The 17,642-nt window shown below is 50.0% G+C and overlaps 1 protein-coding gene across 4 annotated transcripts in view; it reads left to right on the top strand.

Annotated features, from left to right (window-relative positions):
* Nucleotides 1–11,610, top strand: part of EPHA1 (EPH receptor A1) — a 50,677-nt gene extending 39,067 nt beyond the window's left edge. For all 4 annotated transcript variants that reach the window (XM_075903409.2, XM_075903424.2, XM_075903415.2 and 1 more), the window contains 10 exons: nt 222–315; nt 4,454–4,509; nt 4,816–4,941; nt 5,036–5,221; nt 5,694–5,755; nt 6,119–6,328; nt 6,886–7,035; nt 8,577–8,770; nt 9,096–9,251; nt 10,539–11,610. In XM_075903409.2, the coding sequence (XP_075759524.2) occupies nt 222–315; nt 4,454–4,509; nt 4,816–4,941; nt 5,036–5,221; nt 5,694–5,755; nt 6,119–6,328; nt 6,886–7,035; nt 8,577–8,770; nt 9,096–9,251; nt 10,539–10,617 (1,313 nt within the window). In that variant the 3' untranslated portion in view covers nt 10,618–11,610. The remainder of the gene's footprint in view (nt 1–221; nt 316–4,453; nt 4,510–4,815; nt 4,942–5,035; nt 5,222–5,693; nt 5,756–6,118; nt 6,329–6,885; nt 7,036–8,576; nt 8,771–9,095; nt 9,252–10,538) is intronic.
* Nucleotides 11,611–17,642: the final 6,032 nt, after the last annotated feature.

Below are 17,642 nucleotides of genomic sequence, written 5' to 3'. Positions count from 1 at the left end.
CCCATCCCCATGTTCACTGAAATGACACAGCAGGTATTTCCAGCCACTTGTAGTCCTGCACTGTTGCCCAGTACTAAGGAATGCAGATGGCCCTGGCTTGTTCAGTACCACTTGCTAGACAAGGCTGGGTGTTGCCTTCCCAGTCGCCACAGCCTGGGGCGGGGAATGCCGGTCTTTGCATTTGTGTGGGGAAAGTGTGTGACTGTTACTCTGTCCCACAGACACTGGGGCTCCATCTGGTGGGGTGCTGGTCTCCATTATCTTTGGAATCCTGGTGTTCATCGGGCTGGTCGTGGGGATCATCTTCACACAAAGGTAAACTTTGCTCCTTCCTGGGCGAAAAGGGTACAGGCCGGAGAGGGGTCGGGAGGTACTGTGAGGAAGGAACTATGAAGTGAGGAGCCTGGCTGTGTATGTGTGTGGGGGGGATAGGGTAGGGCTTGGTCGTCCATTGGGGAGAGAACAGATAGACATTGAGGGACTGGTTAGAGATTCTAATAGGGCTTCAGCTACTTCTGCATCCTTTTTGAACAGTGTCCCCTTAAGAGACATTTACTGAGCTGCCACGTGGTCATCAGACCACACTTTTGCTAAACATTATGCCATCTTACCACAATTCGCTTCCGATTCAGCAGTGGCTACAGTGGTGTTGTCCACCACTGTTAAACAATGATTCTGACTCCTGCCATCCGAGTCGAATACTGCTCTGTAGTCACCTATCATGGAGCACCCACAGGGATGTCACTCGAAGAAGAAAAGGGAGTTACTTAGTTTGTGCAGTAACAACTGTTATTTGAGATGTGTGTCCCCGTAGGTGTTCTGCGACCCTCCCTTCCTCCCCTCTGCTCACAGTCTTATTTACTCAGGCGTAAAAGAGGAACTGAAAGGGAGGGGTTGAGCTGCGTCATTGGCACACTCGGGCGGGAGCGTCTCGAGACGCTTCCTGTGTATATGAGGCCTCACAAGGGAAACTGCTTTGCAAGGCTCCGATCTGCAGCTCCGGGCAACCTATCACCTAGAGTGGAACACCCACAGATGATGCCAAACTGCTCAAGATAGTTGATGTTAGGAATCATTAAAAACATGGTGTCATGGCTCCTTGCCCACTCTGGCATGCTAAATGCAGAAATGGGGGCCAGCAAAAGTACCTCAAAACCTTATCTACCAGGCTTTCGTATAAAACTTCCCCCCAAAATCTTAACCGAGATTTTGGGGATAAAATCTCCACTGCCACCACCCAAATATTAATCAAGCAACCAGGGAGAGACTACTTGGGAAATCTCACCCCTAAAGTACAAACCAGGACACACAAATTAACCAATACCAGGTTAGTAAAAAGGAAAGAAAAAGAACTTTTATTATCACCACAGTATTCCTGTTGCAAGCATAATGACTAGATGGAACAGTAACAAAATAATATACTTATGGGCTGTGTCTAGACGGGCAAGTTTTTCCGCAAAAGCAGTTGCTTTTGTGGAAAAACTTGCCAGCTGTCTACACTGGCCGCTTGAATTTCCGCAAGAACACTGACTTCCTACTGTCTGAAATCAGTGCTTCTTGCGGAAATACTATGCTGCTCCCGTTCGGGCAAAAGTCCTTTTGCGCAAAGCTTTTGCGCAAAAGGGCCAGTGTAGACAGCTCAGATTTGTTTTGTGCAAAAAAACCTTGATCGCGAAAAGCGTCCGTGCCAATCTAGACGCTCTTTTCCGCAAATGCTTTTAACGGAAAACTTTTCCGTTAAAAGCATTTGCGGAAAATCATGCCAGTCTAGATGTAGCCATGGAGGAGAAATTGACCATGGGCCAGGAACGTACTTACAAAGGAGAGTAAAACCCATTTTTAAATGCTCAGACCAGATCCCATTTCCCAAACCATGAAACAATAAAACCTAACGAATTTATCTAAACTTTATCCTACTTAGGGTATGTCTACACAGCAAAGTTATTTCGAAATAACTCTAGCATTTACACAGCCAAACCGCTAGTTTGAAATTAATTCGAAATAGTGGAGTGCTTATTTCGAATTTGGTAAACCTCATTCCATGAGGAATAACACCAATTTTGAAATTGCCATTTCAAAATAAGTGCTGTGTAGACACTTATTTCGAAATAGGGGGCCTCCAACCTTCCCAGGGTGCCCTGATGGCCACTCTGGTCTCAACCAAGCACACACCTCTCCCATCCCCCCTCCCCAGAGCCCTTAAAGGGGTAGACTTTGGCCACAGTGCCTGTGCCAGCTCCAAGCCTGCCAGCCCAGAGCCAGCAGTCACTGCCCCTGACCCAGTGGCCCCAAAACATGAGCCAGCAAGCCACTGGCAGCCAGCCCTCCACCGCTCCCCAGGAGCAGTCTGCCAGTTCCCAGGAGCCTGCCAGGGCCCGGAGAAGGGCACCTTCCTGGGCCAGGGTGGAGATCATGGACCTTATTCAGGTGTGTGTGTGTGGGGGGGGGGGTGCCCTCAACATCCATGATCTCTGCACTAGACGGAGGAACGCGGCCGTCTATAGCAGGATAGTTGCCAGCCTGGCCACGAAAGGCCACAAGTGAACCCAGGAGCAGGTTCGCATGAAAATCAACCCCAGCCCTGAGCTTCCCCGTCCTCTTGCTTCCCCCTTCCAGCTCCCTCCTCCCAAGTTTCCCCCTCCCCTTTCCCATCCTCTCTCTTTCCCTCTCCTGCCTCCTTTCCCCAGTCTCACCAGAGGTTAATCCCCCTCCCTTCCCCCAGTTTTGTTAAATAAAGAGAGTTTGTGTTCATGAAAATGCATGTATTTTATTTGACATCAGGAAGGGGGGTTAGGGAGGAGTAAGTGGAAGGACGTGAGGGAGGAATAAGTTATAAGCCCCCCCGTGGGGCAGACCAGGGAGGATCCTAGTGCTCCTCAGAGTGGAAGCTCTCCCTCAGGGCTTCCTGGATACTGACAGCCCCCAGCTGGACCTCCCAGGTGGTAGCCTGCAAAAAGTGCAGCCAGGCTCACAGCAACGTGTCCCAGAGAAGCACCAGAGTGCCCAGGGGCAGCTCTGGCTCCATGTTGCAGAGTGCTGTGGTGTCCCGAGTGAGGGCAACCAGAGCACGCAGAGACACAAATGCTTTGCTGTCCCTCATCGAGGTAGACAAGCAGGGAAACCTGAGAACTGGCTGTCTGGGGAGGGTCCCTTTAAGCACAGGTCTCAGCCTCAGGCAGCAGACACATAAAGTAAATCCTGACCTGATGCCCTGCCGGACCTGGTTTCAGCCGGCCTTAAATGCAATTCAGTGTCTACTCAGTGTGGACGCGCTATTTCGAAATAACAAAAAGCTATTTCGAAATGCATTTTGTGTCTAGATGCATTAATTTGAAATAAGCTATTTAGAAATAAGATATTTTGAAATAACACTGTAGTGTAGACATACCCTTACAGACTTTGAAGAGTATTTTCTTAGAGGGAGACATCCTGTTGCCTTCAATAGCTGGAGAGAAACCTTCCTACAGACAAAGGAGGGAAAAACCCAAAAATTCCTTTGTCACAGTTTGAAATTCCTACCTACATTTCTATTGGCTGCCTGCCACCTGGTTTAGGTAAGGGACATATTTAACCCCTTATTCCCCAGGATGCTGGCTAACCCTTCATGATCATGACACATGGTACGCCCACATCTTGAACACTATGTAGAGATGTAGTCACTTCATCTTCAAAAAGATATATTGACATAAAGGTTCAGAAAAGGGCAACAGAAAAGATTAGGGGTTTGGAATGGGTGCCATATGATCAGAAATGAAAGAGACGGGGACTTTTCATCTTAGAAAAGAGGAGAGTAAGGGAGGATATGACAGAGGTCTATAAAATCATGATAGGTATGGAAAAAGTAAGGGAAAAAGTCAGCATATCCAGGCATTGCAGGAAAAGAGGAGGATCCAAAAAGAACATACAATGTCTGCAGTTGGCAGCTTTTTATGCGACATCTATAATCAGCTCTGCCAAACAAGGATTGGTTTACTTGCTCACCAAAGGCGACATAGAAGATGAGATCTGTTGATTGACTGCTCAATCCAAAAAGAAGATTTACTTGTTCCCATAACGCTAGAACTAGGGGTCACCACATGAAATTAATAGGTAGCAGGTTTAAAACAAACAAAAGGAAGTTTTTCTTCATGCAGTGCACAGTCTGCCTGTGGAACTCCTTGCCAAAGAATGTTGTGAAGACCAAGACTTTTACAGGATTAAAAAAGAGCTAGATACATTCATGGAGGTTAGGCCCATCAGTGGCTATTAGCCAGGATGGGTAGCAGTGGTGTCCCTTGCCTCTGTTTGTCAGAGGCTGGAAATGGATGACAGGAGAGGAATCACATGATGATTCCCTGTTTCTGTTCACTCCTTCTGGGGCAGCTGGCATTGGCCACTGTCAGCAGACAGGATACTGGGCTAGATGGATCATTGGTCTGACCCAGTATGGCCATTCTTATGTTCTGTCTTCCAGGCGAACCTGTCACCGGCAAGCAGGGCCAGACTATGACAGCTCAACCTTTGATCGAGGTGAGATCCAAAGCCGGGAACGGGTGGGGAGCTCTGCTGAGAGAGAGCGAGGGCAGTGGGTCCAGGGGAAGGTCTGGAGTGGGTCAGACATTATTAATGAGAGAGACTGCTGGGCTCTGACTCAGCTTCTCTAGCTGCCAGCATTGACTTTGGAGTTTAGTTTGTCTCTTCTCCGAGTGGCTCTGTTTGTCTACATATGATTGTCGGCTGGTTTGCTCTGATTCTTGCAGGAATCATGAACTGTCAAGAGATTCCCAGGAATCTTGGTGACATGGTGTTTATTTTTCTCTGTTTCCTGTGCCATAGAGGAGAAGATCTGGTTGAAACCCTATGTGGAGCTACAGCCCTATGAGGACCCAAGCAGAGGGGTCTTGGAGTTCACCAAGGAGCTAGATATGGCCTGTGTCACCATGGAGAACGTTATTGGGGAGGGTAAGTCTCATTGGAGCTGACTCTGTGCCCTTGTTCATGGATTTCCCTCACATCTCTCCTGCCCCGGTAACCTCCTGTCTCTGTGGTGCTGCAGGGGAGTTTGGGGAGGTCTATCGTGGGACCCTGCGCCTGCCAGGAAAGGAGCGCATTGTGGTTGCCATCAAGACCCTCAAGTCAACATATTCGGACTCTCAGTGGTGGAATTTTCTGCGTGAGGCAACGATCATGGGCCAATTCAATCATCACAACATTGTGCGCCTGGAGGGGGTCGTCACCAAGCGTAAGAACCCATGTGGAATGGGCAGTGAGGGGCATCACCGTGCGGGTCCTGGGTCAGGGTAGGACGGCCATCTTCCTGTGAGAGCTAGAGGAGAAAAGGGTGCTGCCCTCTAGCCTGTGCAGGGAGAAGGATGTAGGCCTGTGGGAGCCGGGGACACCATCATGACCGCCCCCAGAAGGGATAGTGGGGGAATGAGGAGAAAGGGTGTCTCTTCTGTGGCACGAGGAGAGGAAAGGTATGAATTAATCCCTGGAGCTTGAGCGGGGATGGGCAATTGGATGTGGTCTAGGAGAAAGGCAGGGAGATGGCTGGGGCTGGGCTCCGAGCTGGGGGCGTGAGGTGCAGGACACAACAGGTCAGTGAGAAATGAGGAGTCATGCTGCTTTGTGGGCGAGGGAGCCAGGTGGTGTGCTGCGGGTCCTCTAGTGCAGAAGGATGCAGTGTGGGTGATGCTCTTTTCCTCTTGCCCCAGGGAAACCAATGATGATCATCACTGAGTATATGGAGAATGGAGCCCTGGACACCTTCCTCCGGGTGAGGGACCAAAGTTTGTAACATGTCCCTATGATCTGGGCACTTCTTGGCCACTGCCTGTGCTGAGGTGCAAGGAAACTAGGCCGTTGTGGCCCCTTCCACTCTGAGAGCTCTGTTCATTGGGAATTGCCCCTGCAGCTGAGGCTGGATCCCAGTCAGACTGTTTATTGCCATGGGGCTTTCCCTGCTGGGGACTGGACTGTGGGTCCCTGATTGATTCCAAAGGGCTCCCCCTCCTCTCTTCTGATCCTCTCTCCTGTGATGTTGGCTTGCGAGCTGGTAAGAAACTGTAAACTGAGAAATCTGCAGACTCCAGTGACCTGATGGGCTTGTTTCCTCCCCCCACCCCGCCTTGCTCTGCAGGAGAACGAGGACAAGTTCAGCTCTCTCCAGCTGGTAGTTATGCTACAAGGCATTGCCTCGGGTATGACCTACCTCTCAGACCGCAACTACGTGCACCGGGACTTGGCTGCCCGCAACATCCTGGTAACTCAGGGCTTGCAGTGCAAGGTGTCTGACTTCGGCCTCTCCCGAATACTGGAAAACAATGCGGAGGGGACATACGAAACCAAGGTACCGTGGCTTGGGGCCGTCAGGGTCTTAACTTCAAAGTGGAGTTATTGTGCATTGTGGGTAGAGAGCCCCCTGAACCGCCTTGCTAAGGGTGGCCAGGCCACGTGAGGATTTGGATGAGAGACCTGCATGGTGGGGGTGAGTAACTCGGATGGTGGTCCTCTTCCCTATGGAGTCAGTATTGACCTTGGTAGGATGCTTGCCAGCACTGTACTTGGGGGGCTGTCTTTTAGGTGGAGCAAACCACCAAAGTCCTGAACATCTTGAGCCTGTGCCATTTTTTATATAAACTTTTGGGATTAACCACTGTGTCCTGACCAAATTCCAACCTGGATGGTACCATGTTGCCCCCCTCTGGATTCCGTTGTATAAAGGAGTCTCCTTCATGTCTTCTCTAAAACGTGTCACTCACTTAAAGTTGCCTTATTTAGCCCAGTGGGTGAAGCGGGCCCCTTGCTAGGTATGGTTTGTAATTCACTTGGGGCTCTGCTGGGCCGAACAGTGCTGAAATACGGCCCGGGGGTAACTGCTAGCTGTGCTCTCACCCCTCCCTGCAGGGCGGGAAGATCCCCATCCGCTGGACAGCACCCGAGGCCATTGCCCATCGCATCTTCACCTCGTCCAGCGACGTCTGGAGTTACGGCATTGTCATGTGGGAGGTGCTGTCCTTCGGGGACAAGCCCTACGGAGACATGACCAATCAGGAGGTAAGGAGGGCGGGGCTGTGCTGAGCAGGCAGGGCGGGGCATAGGCTGAATGGAACCGAGAAGGCACACAGTTTGCAGCCCCTGCTGTGTCACCCCACCCTCTAAGAACAGCCATTGCTCGTGTGTGTTCAGACCCCAGCCCTGTGACACTGGAATAAGCTCATTACCTGGACCTCATTCATGTTGGAGAGGCCAGGAAACAAAAACACCAGCCTCCTAATGAAGCGTCACCTGTATTTCCCCCAGGTGGCAGGCTGGTCCCTGAAAGGTTGCTTAAGCAAGGGAATCCCACATAAAGATAAAGGATGACTTTCTGTGCTCAGCAAGGTCAGCCTGCTGGATTCTTCCTCCAAGACTATTAACCCTTCCCCTACCAGTCCTGGGCTATGCCCACAGACCCCCATATCTCACATCTGGAAAGATGAACGTGTGTGTGTGGGGTGGGTGGGGGGGAAGGTGACAGTAGCAAATGTCACCTAAAAGCCTCTTATACCTATCAGTATACCCTGGCACCTCAAGCCTCCTGATCCCTCGCTCGACTGCCCACTGACCTTCCCCCACAACCGTTCCGAAGTGAGCCCATCTGCGTTACATTGCTCAGGGCCCCAGAAGATACTGTGACCATTGCATGGGCTTTCCCGGTGGAGGTGTTCCAGCCCCTCCTGGATAATCTCAGTGGTGTCCTGCCCTCAGTAGAATCTGCCCACAAGTAGAGCCCTGTGTGAATACAAGTTTCCATCCGTGGCCAGAGGAGAAGAATATGGTGCCACCACTCCCAGGAGCCTGCGCCCTGTGCTGGCAGCTTATCCCAGGCATGCAGCTGTCCCTTCCATACAGCAGTGGCTCCTGCCTGGGGTCGTACAGCTCTGCTGGGGCGGGTCTGGAAACAGTAGAGCTGCATGGCTGGGAGATGCTGCCTTCCTGAGGTGCTGGGCCCTGGGAGTGGCAGCACCCCATTCTTCTCCTTTTGGTTCCATCATCTCCTGGGCTGGCCATGTGACCCCACCCAGACTAGGGAAATACCAGGACAATCCCCTCTGTCGCAGGACCTGACTCTCCCCACCTCTGTCCTGTCCGTGCTCCACCTCTTGCCCCAACTGATATGGCCTGGGGGACTAGCAGGCTGGCACCAGCAGCAGTGGTCCGCAGTTTCTCCTTCCTCCCCACCCCCCCGCACTCACTGCAGGGGAAGTGGAGCAAGTTAGCCCCACCAGCTTTGCTCCCCAGGCCACATGGCTCTGTTTCCTGCCAGGGTGCATCGAGGTGGCCCCACCCTCTCCCTCAGAGCAGCATGGCTGGAAGAGCAAAGCAGCTGGGGCCACCTTGTTCCACTTCTCCGCCCTCACTGCTGGCCAGCCCCTCCCACCCACAACGTTTGGTAGCATGTGACCCGTCATGGCCCACCCCCCTCCTCCCACACACATTACCTCTGCTCCAGGGAGTAGAGTCCTGCAGATGAGTGGATACTGATTTCCATCTTCCCATAGAAATGTGTCTCAGCTCAGGGCTGTAGTCACAAGTCTCTGCCCTTCTGTGTGTAGGTGATGAAGAGCATAGAGGATGGGTACCGGCTCCCCCCGCCAGTGGACTGCCCATCTATCCTCTATGAGCTCATGAAAGGCTGCTGGTCACATGATCGCATGCGACGGCCCCGCTTCCAGGAGATCCAGGACCAGCTGGAACACTTCATCTCCAGCCCCCATTTGCTCCGCGCCGTTGCAGACTTCGACCCCAGGTAGTGGTGCTGGGCTGGGGGGTACTGCAGATCTGAGAGGAGAATGCTGTGGGTTCCTGGGTTCAGCATCTGTGCTTTCCCAGAGGCTGGGGCACTGACAACACAGGGAAGAGGAGCTTCTAGGCCTGTGTGTGCAAGAAATGAAGTTCTGTCTCCCTGGTGCCAGCCCAGGAAGGTTGCTGGGTTGGGTCCCAGGGAGTGCAGGGAGCAGACATACCTGCCTGGCCCCAGCAGAGGGCACTCTTGCCCCTTAGATAAGTCCCAGTTTGAGGGTGCTGCCATTCTGTTGAAGGCAGTTGCTTTGATGACGACTTTTTGTCCCCAGGGTGACACTGCGGCTCCCCAGCTGCAGTGGGTCTGATGGGATCCCTTATCAGTCAATCCCAGAATGGCTGGAATCCATCCGCATGAAACGCTACATCATCAGCTTCCGCACCGCTGGCCTGGACACCATGGACTCCATCCTAGAGCTCACTACCGAGTAAGTAGGCACTGCGGCCCTTCGGGGTGGCTCTGGCTTCCCTCTGGCCAGTAGAGCCTGGGGCAAGATCCACACTAATCTTCTGCCACCATCCCTTTGGTGTCTGAACACGCCTCCAGCACAAATTAGCCAGGGGCCTCTTGGTACCCCCTTCCTGCTCTCTGGACTCGCCCCTTTCCGATAAGGTGATAAACCCAGCTCAGCCTAATTCCCTGGAGCTTGCTCCATAGCTGTAACCCGGTCCCTCCTTACAGGCTGTCTTATCTGCTCTGCCCTCCCCTCCTGTCTGAAGTCTGAGTTAAAGGCTCTGCTGTGTCCTGCAGGCATACAGTGGGCTCCCATCAGCCACCGGCAGGTGTTCTGCTTTAGCACTGAGAGGCAGCACTGGCACAGGCCTGCTCCAAGCCCATCAGGGCTTTGGAAAGGAGGAGCAGGGCTTGCATCAGCCTCTGAACAGGCTAGCAGGGAGGGCGGCATGTGAGGCTCTGCAGGGACAAGTTTTCCATGGTCTGGCTCAGTCAGCTGTCCAGGCGCTCTGCTCTACTGCCTCTAGCATCGCAGTGGCCTTCAATCTGCTCCAGATACAGCACATCTGATCTGGAGACGCCAAAGCTCTTCCTGGGTCTCGGTTGCCTGCAAAGGGGGCTGTCTCCTGCTCAGCCCAGAGGGGAAAGTGTATCCAGGAGCAGAGCCAAGTCTCTGCTTCACATGGAGCCTGAACCTGGGCATCAGGGGAGCCCGTGGTTAGGGCTCAGTTGGGAGGAGGGAGAGCAGGCTGGGAGAGTGGCATAGGCCTCATGCTCTCTTGAGGTATCAGGAAATGGGCAGGGCACATAGGGGCAGGGAATGGATAAGTACACAATTCAAGGGAACATAAGCGTAGAAGGGCAGAGGCCTTGGGAATGGGACACTGGAAGGGGCTGGTTTATGTGGTGGTGGGGAGATAACGGGTGCAAGAGTTGGGCTAGTTACAATAGTCAGTGATGTGTAAGCTCAGTGCCCAGGGTGCCTGTCTGCTCCCCCCTATGTCCCAGATACTAATGGCAAGAAGGTAGCAGCTAGCAGGCAGGTGTTGGTGGCAGCACTGCCAAGGGTCCCAAAATCCACTGATTACAGAGGAAGGCACTGGAGGCAGCAGGCTCTAAGCCGGAGGCAGGGAGACGTGCCTGGACCTAGGAACTGGTCCTAGGGTTTGGTTTCCACAGAATGTGCCCCTCCCCTACCAACCAGGAGCAAGAGCAGTGACTCAGCTGATCTTTCTCTCCTCCCTCCCCCAATCTGTTCAAGGGATTTGAAGAAGATGGGGATAGTGCTTCCAGGCCATCAGAAGAGGATTCTCTGTAGCATCCAGGGCTTCAAGGAGTAACTGGGCATCAGGCCTTCCAGCTGCCAACATTCCCAAGCCCAGTGGGCGTCACTTGGAGCGTTCCTGTTGCAGTTATTTCCAAGAGGAGAGACTGAGGTGATCAAAGCAACTAACAGGATAAAAAGAACTCTCCTAGGAAGCCTGCCCCCTCGGCCCAGCCTGAGCCTTGCTCCATCTGACCGTGCATGTGCACTGAAGCTGCAGGGTGCTGAACGTAGACCAGAGCCAGGACTGCGTTTTCAGCTCCAACGTCCGCTGCTGGCCATTTCCTGTGCTCTATTCTGTACTGCACTGAAATAGCCTCTGCAGCACCCACTCGGGCCTCTGTGATTCTGAGGGGGAAGTCTTTAGGGATGCACAGAGACATGGGGTGACAGCCCTGTCTGTTGAGTGACAGGAACTGAAAGATAGAGGAGAATTGCTGGGGAACCTCCACTGCTGCAACAGTGCGTTTTCCTTCCTTGCTTCATTGTTATGTAGAAGCAGGTACAGTCATCTGCAGAGATCAGGGTAAGGATTAATCTTATACTCACCACAGTGAGAACTATCTGCCAATAACACTAAGTAATGGGGTACCGCTTCCCCTACCGTCCGCTGCCCTGTTCTCCCAGCAATGGAGAGGAGAGCCTGAAAGAGAAGGAAATGGGGTATGCTGCTCTTTCCATGTGCTTCCTGTAGATTCTTCGGTGAGACCGAACCAGAGTTCATCCGAAGCAGGGATGCTCAAACCTTGCCAGCATGTGGCCTGTACTTCCCTTTTGCCTGTTACCGCTAGGGCAATCCCAGGGACAGAGTCCTCCACTCCGTACCTGTTCTCCCCTGGGGCCTGTTCCAAATGTGGGATGGGCTGCTTTTGCTGCAAGAGATGGGGTGGGATTGTTCCCATGTGCAAGCCATGTGGATTTTTAACGTCTCAGTGCTCAGGGACTGTAACATTTTTTGTAAATAAACTTGTGGCAGAGGTGGGGACGCTGTGGCTTGCCTTGCCTATTATGTGGGCCCCACAGGTAGCTTTCTTTCACAGGTGCCCAGATGTAGGATGTGTTTTGCAAAGGCCAGCTCTGCTGGGCATAGGCTCTCACTGCACTGCTGACCCCTGAGCAGTCTTTTTCCATTCCCTGTACCCCAATAGGTACTCAACTAGGGGAGACCCACACACTAATGGGGCAGGACTTACTGCTCTATTACAGCTGCTTCACTTGTATTGTCACTGGGGAAGTTCCAGCCTGCCCTGGCAGAGCTAGTAAGATCTGACAGATCACAGCCCTGCTGCAGCGGCACAGGGGTCCGCCATGCAAGCACTTGAGTGAAACCACTATAGGTGACCCTCTCAGCTGCGGCTCTGAAAGTGACACTTCCTTGGCTCTGCAGCCCCACTGCAGGAAGAGAGCCCCACTCTACTACCAGCCAGCAGCAGAGACTGGAGATTTCTGTTTACAGTACAAGGCTTGCTTACTCCCTTCCCCCCTTCCCAGGCACACTCCTACCCACCCCCACTGGAGGGCAAGGTAGCATTTTAATTACCGTAGTGACGAACAATAGTGGCTGCTCAACAGGAGCCCCAGGCCTGGAGCCTTGGCCAGACACCATTACTCCAGGCTGTCAGTGTAGAAGACACTCTTCCACCCCTCCCCCAACAATTAGTTCTGGGCCTGATCACAAGACAAGTTATCTGAGCAGCATGATCACACACCACATGCTGATCTGCGCCTGAGAGCCCCCAGCCCTTCTGAGTGCCGCAGGAAAGCCAATGGCTCCTGGCAAAGACAGAGGGCTGTCCCTGGGTGCTGGAGGCCCATGGGCCACAGTGGAGGAACAAAAGGCATGAAGGGAAAGCAGGCATTTGAACTAGCAAAAGGCAGCATTGGGATGCAGAATTACCCTAATCTGGGCTTGTGCTCACCCCAGAAGGGGGCAGGCTCTATAGCTGCGCATGTTGCCACCCCAAGTGCAGTTGAGATCCCAAGTGAATCGTTTGCCTTCTGCGTCCTTACAAAACAAAGGGTGCAGCCGGCAGTGGCAACAGCCACCATTAAAAAGTTCATCAGTGTTTTAAGGCAGCAATAGTGGGGGGAGGGGGGTAGTTTGACCTTTTGACCTAAAACCAAGTGGTTGTCCTAATAAACCAGACTATGACAGGGTGATGAGACAACCTACTTGCTATGGATTCAGAAGCTTGATGCAGCCTGGTTTCTACGCAACACCAAAATTGGCAGAGCATGCACAGGGCCATCTAGCTTATTTGCACTGCAAAAGGCACATTTACTCACAAGCTGTACATCAGTAACAAATTCCCTTCTATCATCCTAACTTGTGCTGTAACCCTAGGCTGCGTCTAGACTGGCATGATTTTGTGCAGATACTTTTAATGGAAAAGTTTTTCATTAAAAGTATTTGCGCAAGAGAGCGTCTATACTGGCATGTGCTTTTGCGCAAAAGCATCCATGCCAGTGTAGATGCTCTCTTGCGCAAGAAATCTTTGATGGCCATTTTAGCCATCAGGCTTTCTTGCGCAAGAAATTAACGTTGCCTGTCTACACTGGCCTCTTGTGCAAGAATACTTGTGCAAGAGGGCTTATCCCTGAGCAGGAGCATCAGAGTATTTGCGCAAGAACCACTGATTTTGTACATTACAAAGTCAGTTTTCTTGATCAAATACTCGCGACCCGTGTAGACAGGCAGCAAGATTTTGCGCAAAAGCAGCTGCTTTAGTGCAAAATCATGCCAGTCTAGACGCAGCCCTAGTGTAGGTAAGGGAGCAGTACTTACATGCTCAGATACTGTCTTTCCCTAGGAGCCTTCCCTCAGTCAATGCACAAGAACAATGGGGTTTCATCCTGTATGTCCATTATTGGCTGCACACAATTATTCAGATCTTCGACAGTGGCAGAGAACCTCTGGCACAGCTGAATGCAACTCTTCTCCCCCCGCCCCCCCTCCATGCATGAACAGTGGAGCTAAGATAGCTAAGGCACTAACACTGGCACAGAGATAAAGTTGCACATGACCACTATTTTAAGGTCCTCTTTGAGGCACTGACCCTCAGCTCCCATTGTCTCCAATGTTAGTTGTGAGCAGTGTGCACTTGTGAGGAGTCAGGACACAGGTGTTTTATGGCAGGACTCCAGAAAATAAGCATACAAAACCCCTGGTTTAAGTGAACTGCCAAGCAGCAGCTTGAAGTACAGGAACCCCTTGCCATTCGTGGTGGATGAGTTCCTAACACCATCGCAATTGGTAAAATGTGTGACTTCTGAGAGCCACAGCTCCCAAATTCACCACAGGGGCTGCAAGCAACTCACCGTGGGAGCTGAGCTGAGTTCCCTGGGACTGCTGGCTCCCCCCCGCAGGCTGGGAGACACCTGTGAATACGCAAATAGCAGTTCTGCAAATCGTGTAGGGTCTGTATGTCAGGTGTAGAAAACCTGCCAATGTTCTATTGCAGCGGCTTAAGTACAAAGCCTTTGTTTTCATGCAGGCTTCTCCCAGGGTCTTTACATATCTTCAATGTGGCAAGCATCCCACAGACACCCTTGCTTCAGGTTTGTAGCGTGATCATAAGCTTGTGCAATGTCAGTTCTTTCAGCTGTGACAAGCAAAGAATCTTTGTCTGCCCCTGGGTGAGGTATGGATCCTTGTTTAACAAATGTTGTGAAGTATACAGAAACATTAACACCAGACAAATGAAAAGGCTATGTGTGAGGCCCTGCTCTACTGGCTTGGAGCCTGGTACACCTTTGTCTAAATCAAAGGATACTGAGAGCATATGCATTTGGAACACTTTGCAAATTAAGGAACAGCTGTAGGGAGTATGTTGCACTGAGCGCGGGCAAAAATTAGGATGTCACAGGTACAATGAAAGACACCACTGCTGTGTCTACATTAGTGCAATCTTGCACAAAAGCAGCCGCTTTTGCGCCAAAACTTGCTGCCTGTCTACACTGACCGCGAGTTCTTATGCAAGACCACTGACGTTCTAATATATGAAATCAGTGCTTCTTGAGCAAGAACTATGATGCTCCCACTCGGGAATAAGCCCTCACGTGCAACTGTTCTTTTTATGTTTTTATATGCCATTTATGTTTTACTTGGGATTGATAATGGCACATCCCCAGAATTTCAGGCCAGACAGGTGAAAACACAATGGCTGCGTCTAGACTGGCATGATTTTGCGAACTACTTTTAATGGAAAAGTTTTTCCGTTAAAAGTATTTCCGCAAAAGAGCATCTAGATTGGCACAGATGCTTTTGCGCAAAAAGTGCTTTTGTGCAAAAGCGCGTCTATTCTGGGCATGGATGCTTTTGCACAAGAATGCTCCGATGGCCATTTTAGCCATCGGGCTTTCTTGCGCAAAAAATTAAGGTGCCTGTTTACACTGGCCCTCTTGCGCAAGAATACTTGTGCAAGAGGGCTTATCTCTGAGCGGGAGCATCAGAGTATTTGCAGAAGAAGCACTGAATTCTTACATTAGAACATCAGTGCTCCTGCACAAATTCAAGTGGCTAGTGTAGACAGCTGGCAAGTTTTTGTGCAAAAGCAGCTGCTTTTGCGCAAAATCTTGCCAGTCTAGACACACTCATTAATAAGAGCAGGAAAATACCTCCAGCATAAAGCTACAGAGTCTCAACAAAGCATCTCCCTGTGGAAGAACCGTAGCAGTCAAAGTAGATGCAGCGTATCCATTTTGTATGCTTTGTACATAGTTTCTGCCCCATACTAACCCATGAGACTAGTTTTCTGGAAAAGATCCAGTTTGCCATCTGCAAAATTGCAGAATTTTATGGCAGTAGCCCAAGTTTGTGATGCTCCTAATCCTATGCCATTTGAATAGGAAAGAATATTCACTTAGTTTCTTGTTCTGTTGTGCAGAGTTGCAAGTATGCAGCCATTCACATTCCAGCTATTAGATTGCTGGTCAATTCTCTTGTGCAAACACAAGCACATCAGTATCTTTCTATAGGAAGTATTCCTAAGTTTAAATGCACACAAAAATACCAAAATTAGATTTCCTATTGCAGGTTTCATTCTGACCCCTCTCACAAGTGCATTGCACAAAAGCTTGTGTGTACTACACACCCAACTGCTGCATGGTGGACATATTATAGCTAAACTTCAGCAAGGGTTTTGACAGGGTCCCACATGACATTCTGATATACAAGCTGGAGAAATGCAGGCTTAGCAGAACTACTATTAAGTTGATACATAATGGGTTAAAGAACCACAAACAGAGTAACTATAAATGGAATAGTGTTAGATTAGATGGAAGGCTCAAATGAGGTTCCACAAGGCTCTGTTCTGGGTCCTGTGTTGCTTAACATCTTTATCAGTGACCTGGCTGCAGGTAGAGGGAGCACGCTGATCAAGTTTGTAGATGATGTAAAGCTGGGTGGAGGGGTTACCAAATGCTTTGGCAAAGAGCTAAAATTCAGAGGGATCTTGATAAAGAACTGGGCTATAAACAACAAAATGAAATGAAGAAAACAAATGTGAGGTGCACTTAAGAAAAAAAAGGCACAAATATGGAATAGGGGGCAAATGGCTTGGCATTCAAACAACATGAGTTAGCACTGTGAAGCGGTTACAAAGAAAGCAAATGCCAGGTTAAGGTACATTAACAGATGTAGCATGGAAGACACAGGTGGTGATATTTTGGTCAATGTAGAGAACCTGGAAAGTATGCAGAAGTGAGTGACAAAGATGATCAGAGAGACAGAATGCACACCACGGGTGTGTCTATACAGCAACATTATTTTGAAATAACTTAGTCTATGTCTATACAGCAGGCAGTTATTTTGAATTAATGTCGAACTGGAAGACTTACTCTGACTCCTGTGATTCTCATTGTACGAGGTGTAAGGGAAGTCGGAGGAAGAGTGCTCTATTTCGACATAAGTGCCGTGTAGGCACTCCCTATTTTAAAATAAGCTATGCAATTTAGAACACTATTTTTATAGGTATAATTGAGATTGTTTTCCATTTGGGGGAAGGGATAGCTCAGTGGTTTGAGCACTGGCCTGCTAAACCCATGATTGTGAGTGCAGTCCTTGAGTGGGCCATTTAGAGATCAGGGACAAATTTGTCATGGATGGTACTTGGTCCTGCCATGAGGGCAGGGGACTGGACTCAATGACCTCTCAAGGTCCCTTCCAGCTGTATGAGAGGTTCATCTCCATATTACATTCTGTATTCTTAGATAGCCCGAGGATGGTGAGCTTGTAGTTGCTGAAGTTGAGAGAAGCACATCCCATTGTGCACATGTTCTTACAACTCTGAGTCAGCAAGCAACAGAACTAACATTATGGTATGACTTGAGGCCTGCATAAGGGGCATATGTAATGCATACATATTCCACAGAGCTCAGTGCAGAAACCTGAAGCCTTCAACACTAAAATCAAGAGCACCTACTACTGCTTTAGAATGATTAGCTCAGCTGTAAATAAGTATCAGTCAGAAAAGATTACATGTATATGCAAAGGCAGGTAAAATAAAAGCTGTGATTTTCTAACAATAGTGACTGTCAAATAGAGCATTTATATACATAACTCATCGAGATGCTGCTAGCAGTAGATAAATGCTTGTGAAGTGATAGACTAAATGTAAGAACTTGTGTGTAAAGCAACAAGTATTCCTGCTGCCTGATTTTTTTATTCAGGCTAGAAAGACCTATGAATCAGATACACAACCTCTTCATAGAACACTAGAACTGGAAGGGACCTCAAGAGGTCGTCAAGTCCAGTCCCCTGCAATCACAGCAAGACCAAGCACCGTGTAGAGATCATCCCTGACAGGTGTATATCTAACCTGCACTGAAGTCTCCAGTAATCGAAATCCTACAAACTCTCTAGGCACTTTATTCCAGTTCTTAAACACCCTGACAGGAAGTTTTTCTTAATGTCCAACCAAACCGCTCTTGCTACAATTTAAGCCCATTGCTTCTTGTCCTATCATCAGAGGTTAAGGAGAATTTTTCTCTCCTTCCACCCTTTTAAATACTTGAAAGTTGTTATATTCCATATCAATTTTC

This window comes from Pelodiscus sinensis, chromosome 1, assembly GCF_052426305.1.
Source record: "Pelodiscus sinensis isolate ZL-2025 chromosome 1, ASM5242630v1, whole genome shotgun sequence".
NCBI lineage: Eukaryota > Metazoa > Chordata > Testudines > Trionychidae > Pelodiscus > Pelodiscus sinensis.
The sequence above is the reverse complement of the archived record's forward strand: the minus strand, read 5'-3'. Positions and strand labels throughout refer to the sequence as shown.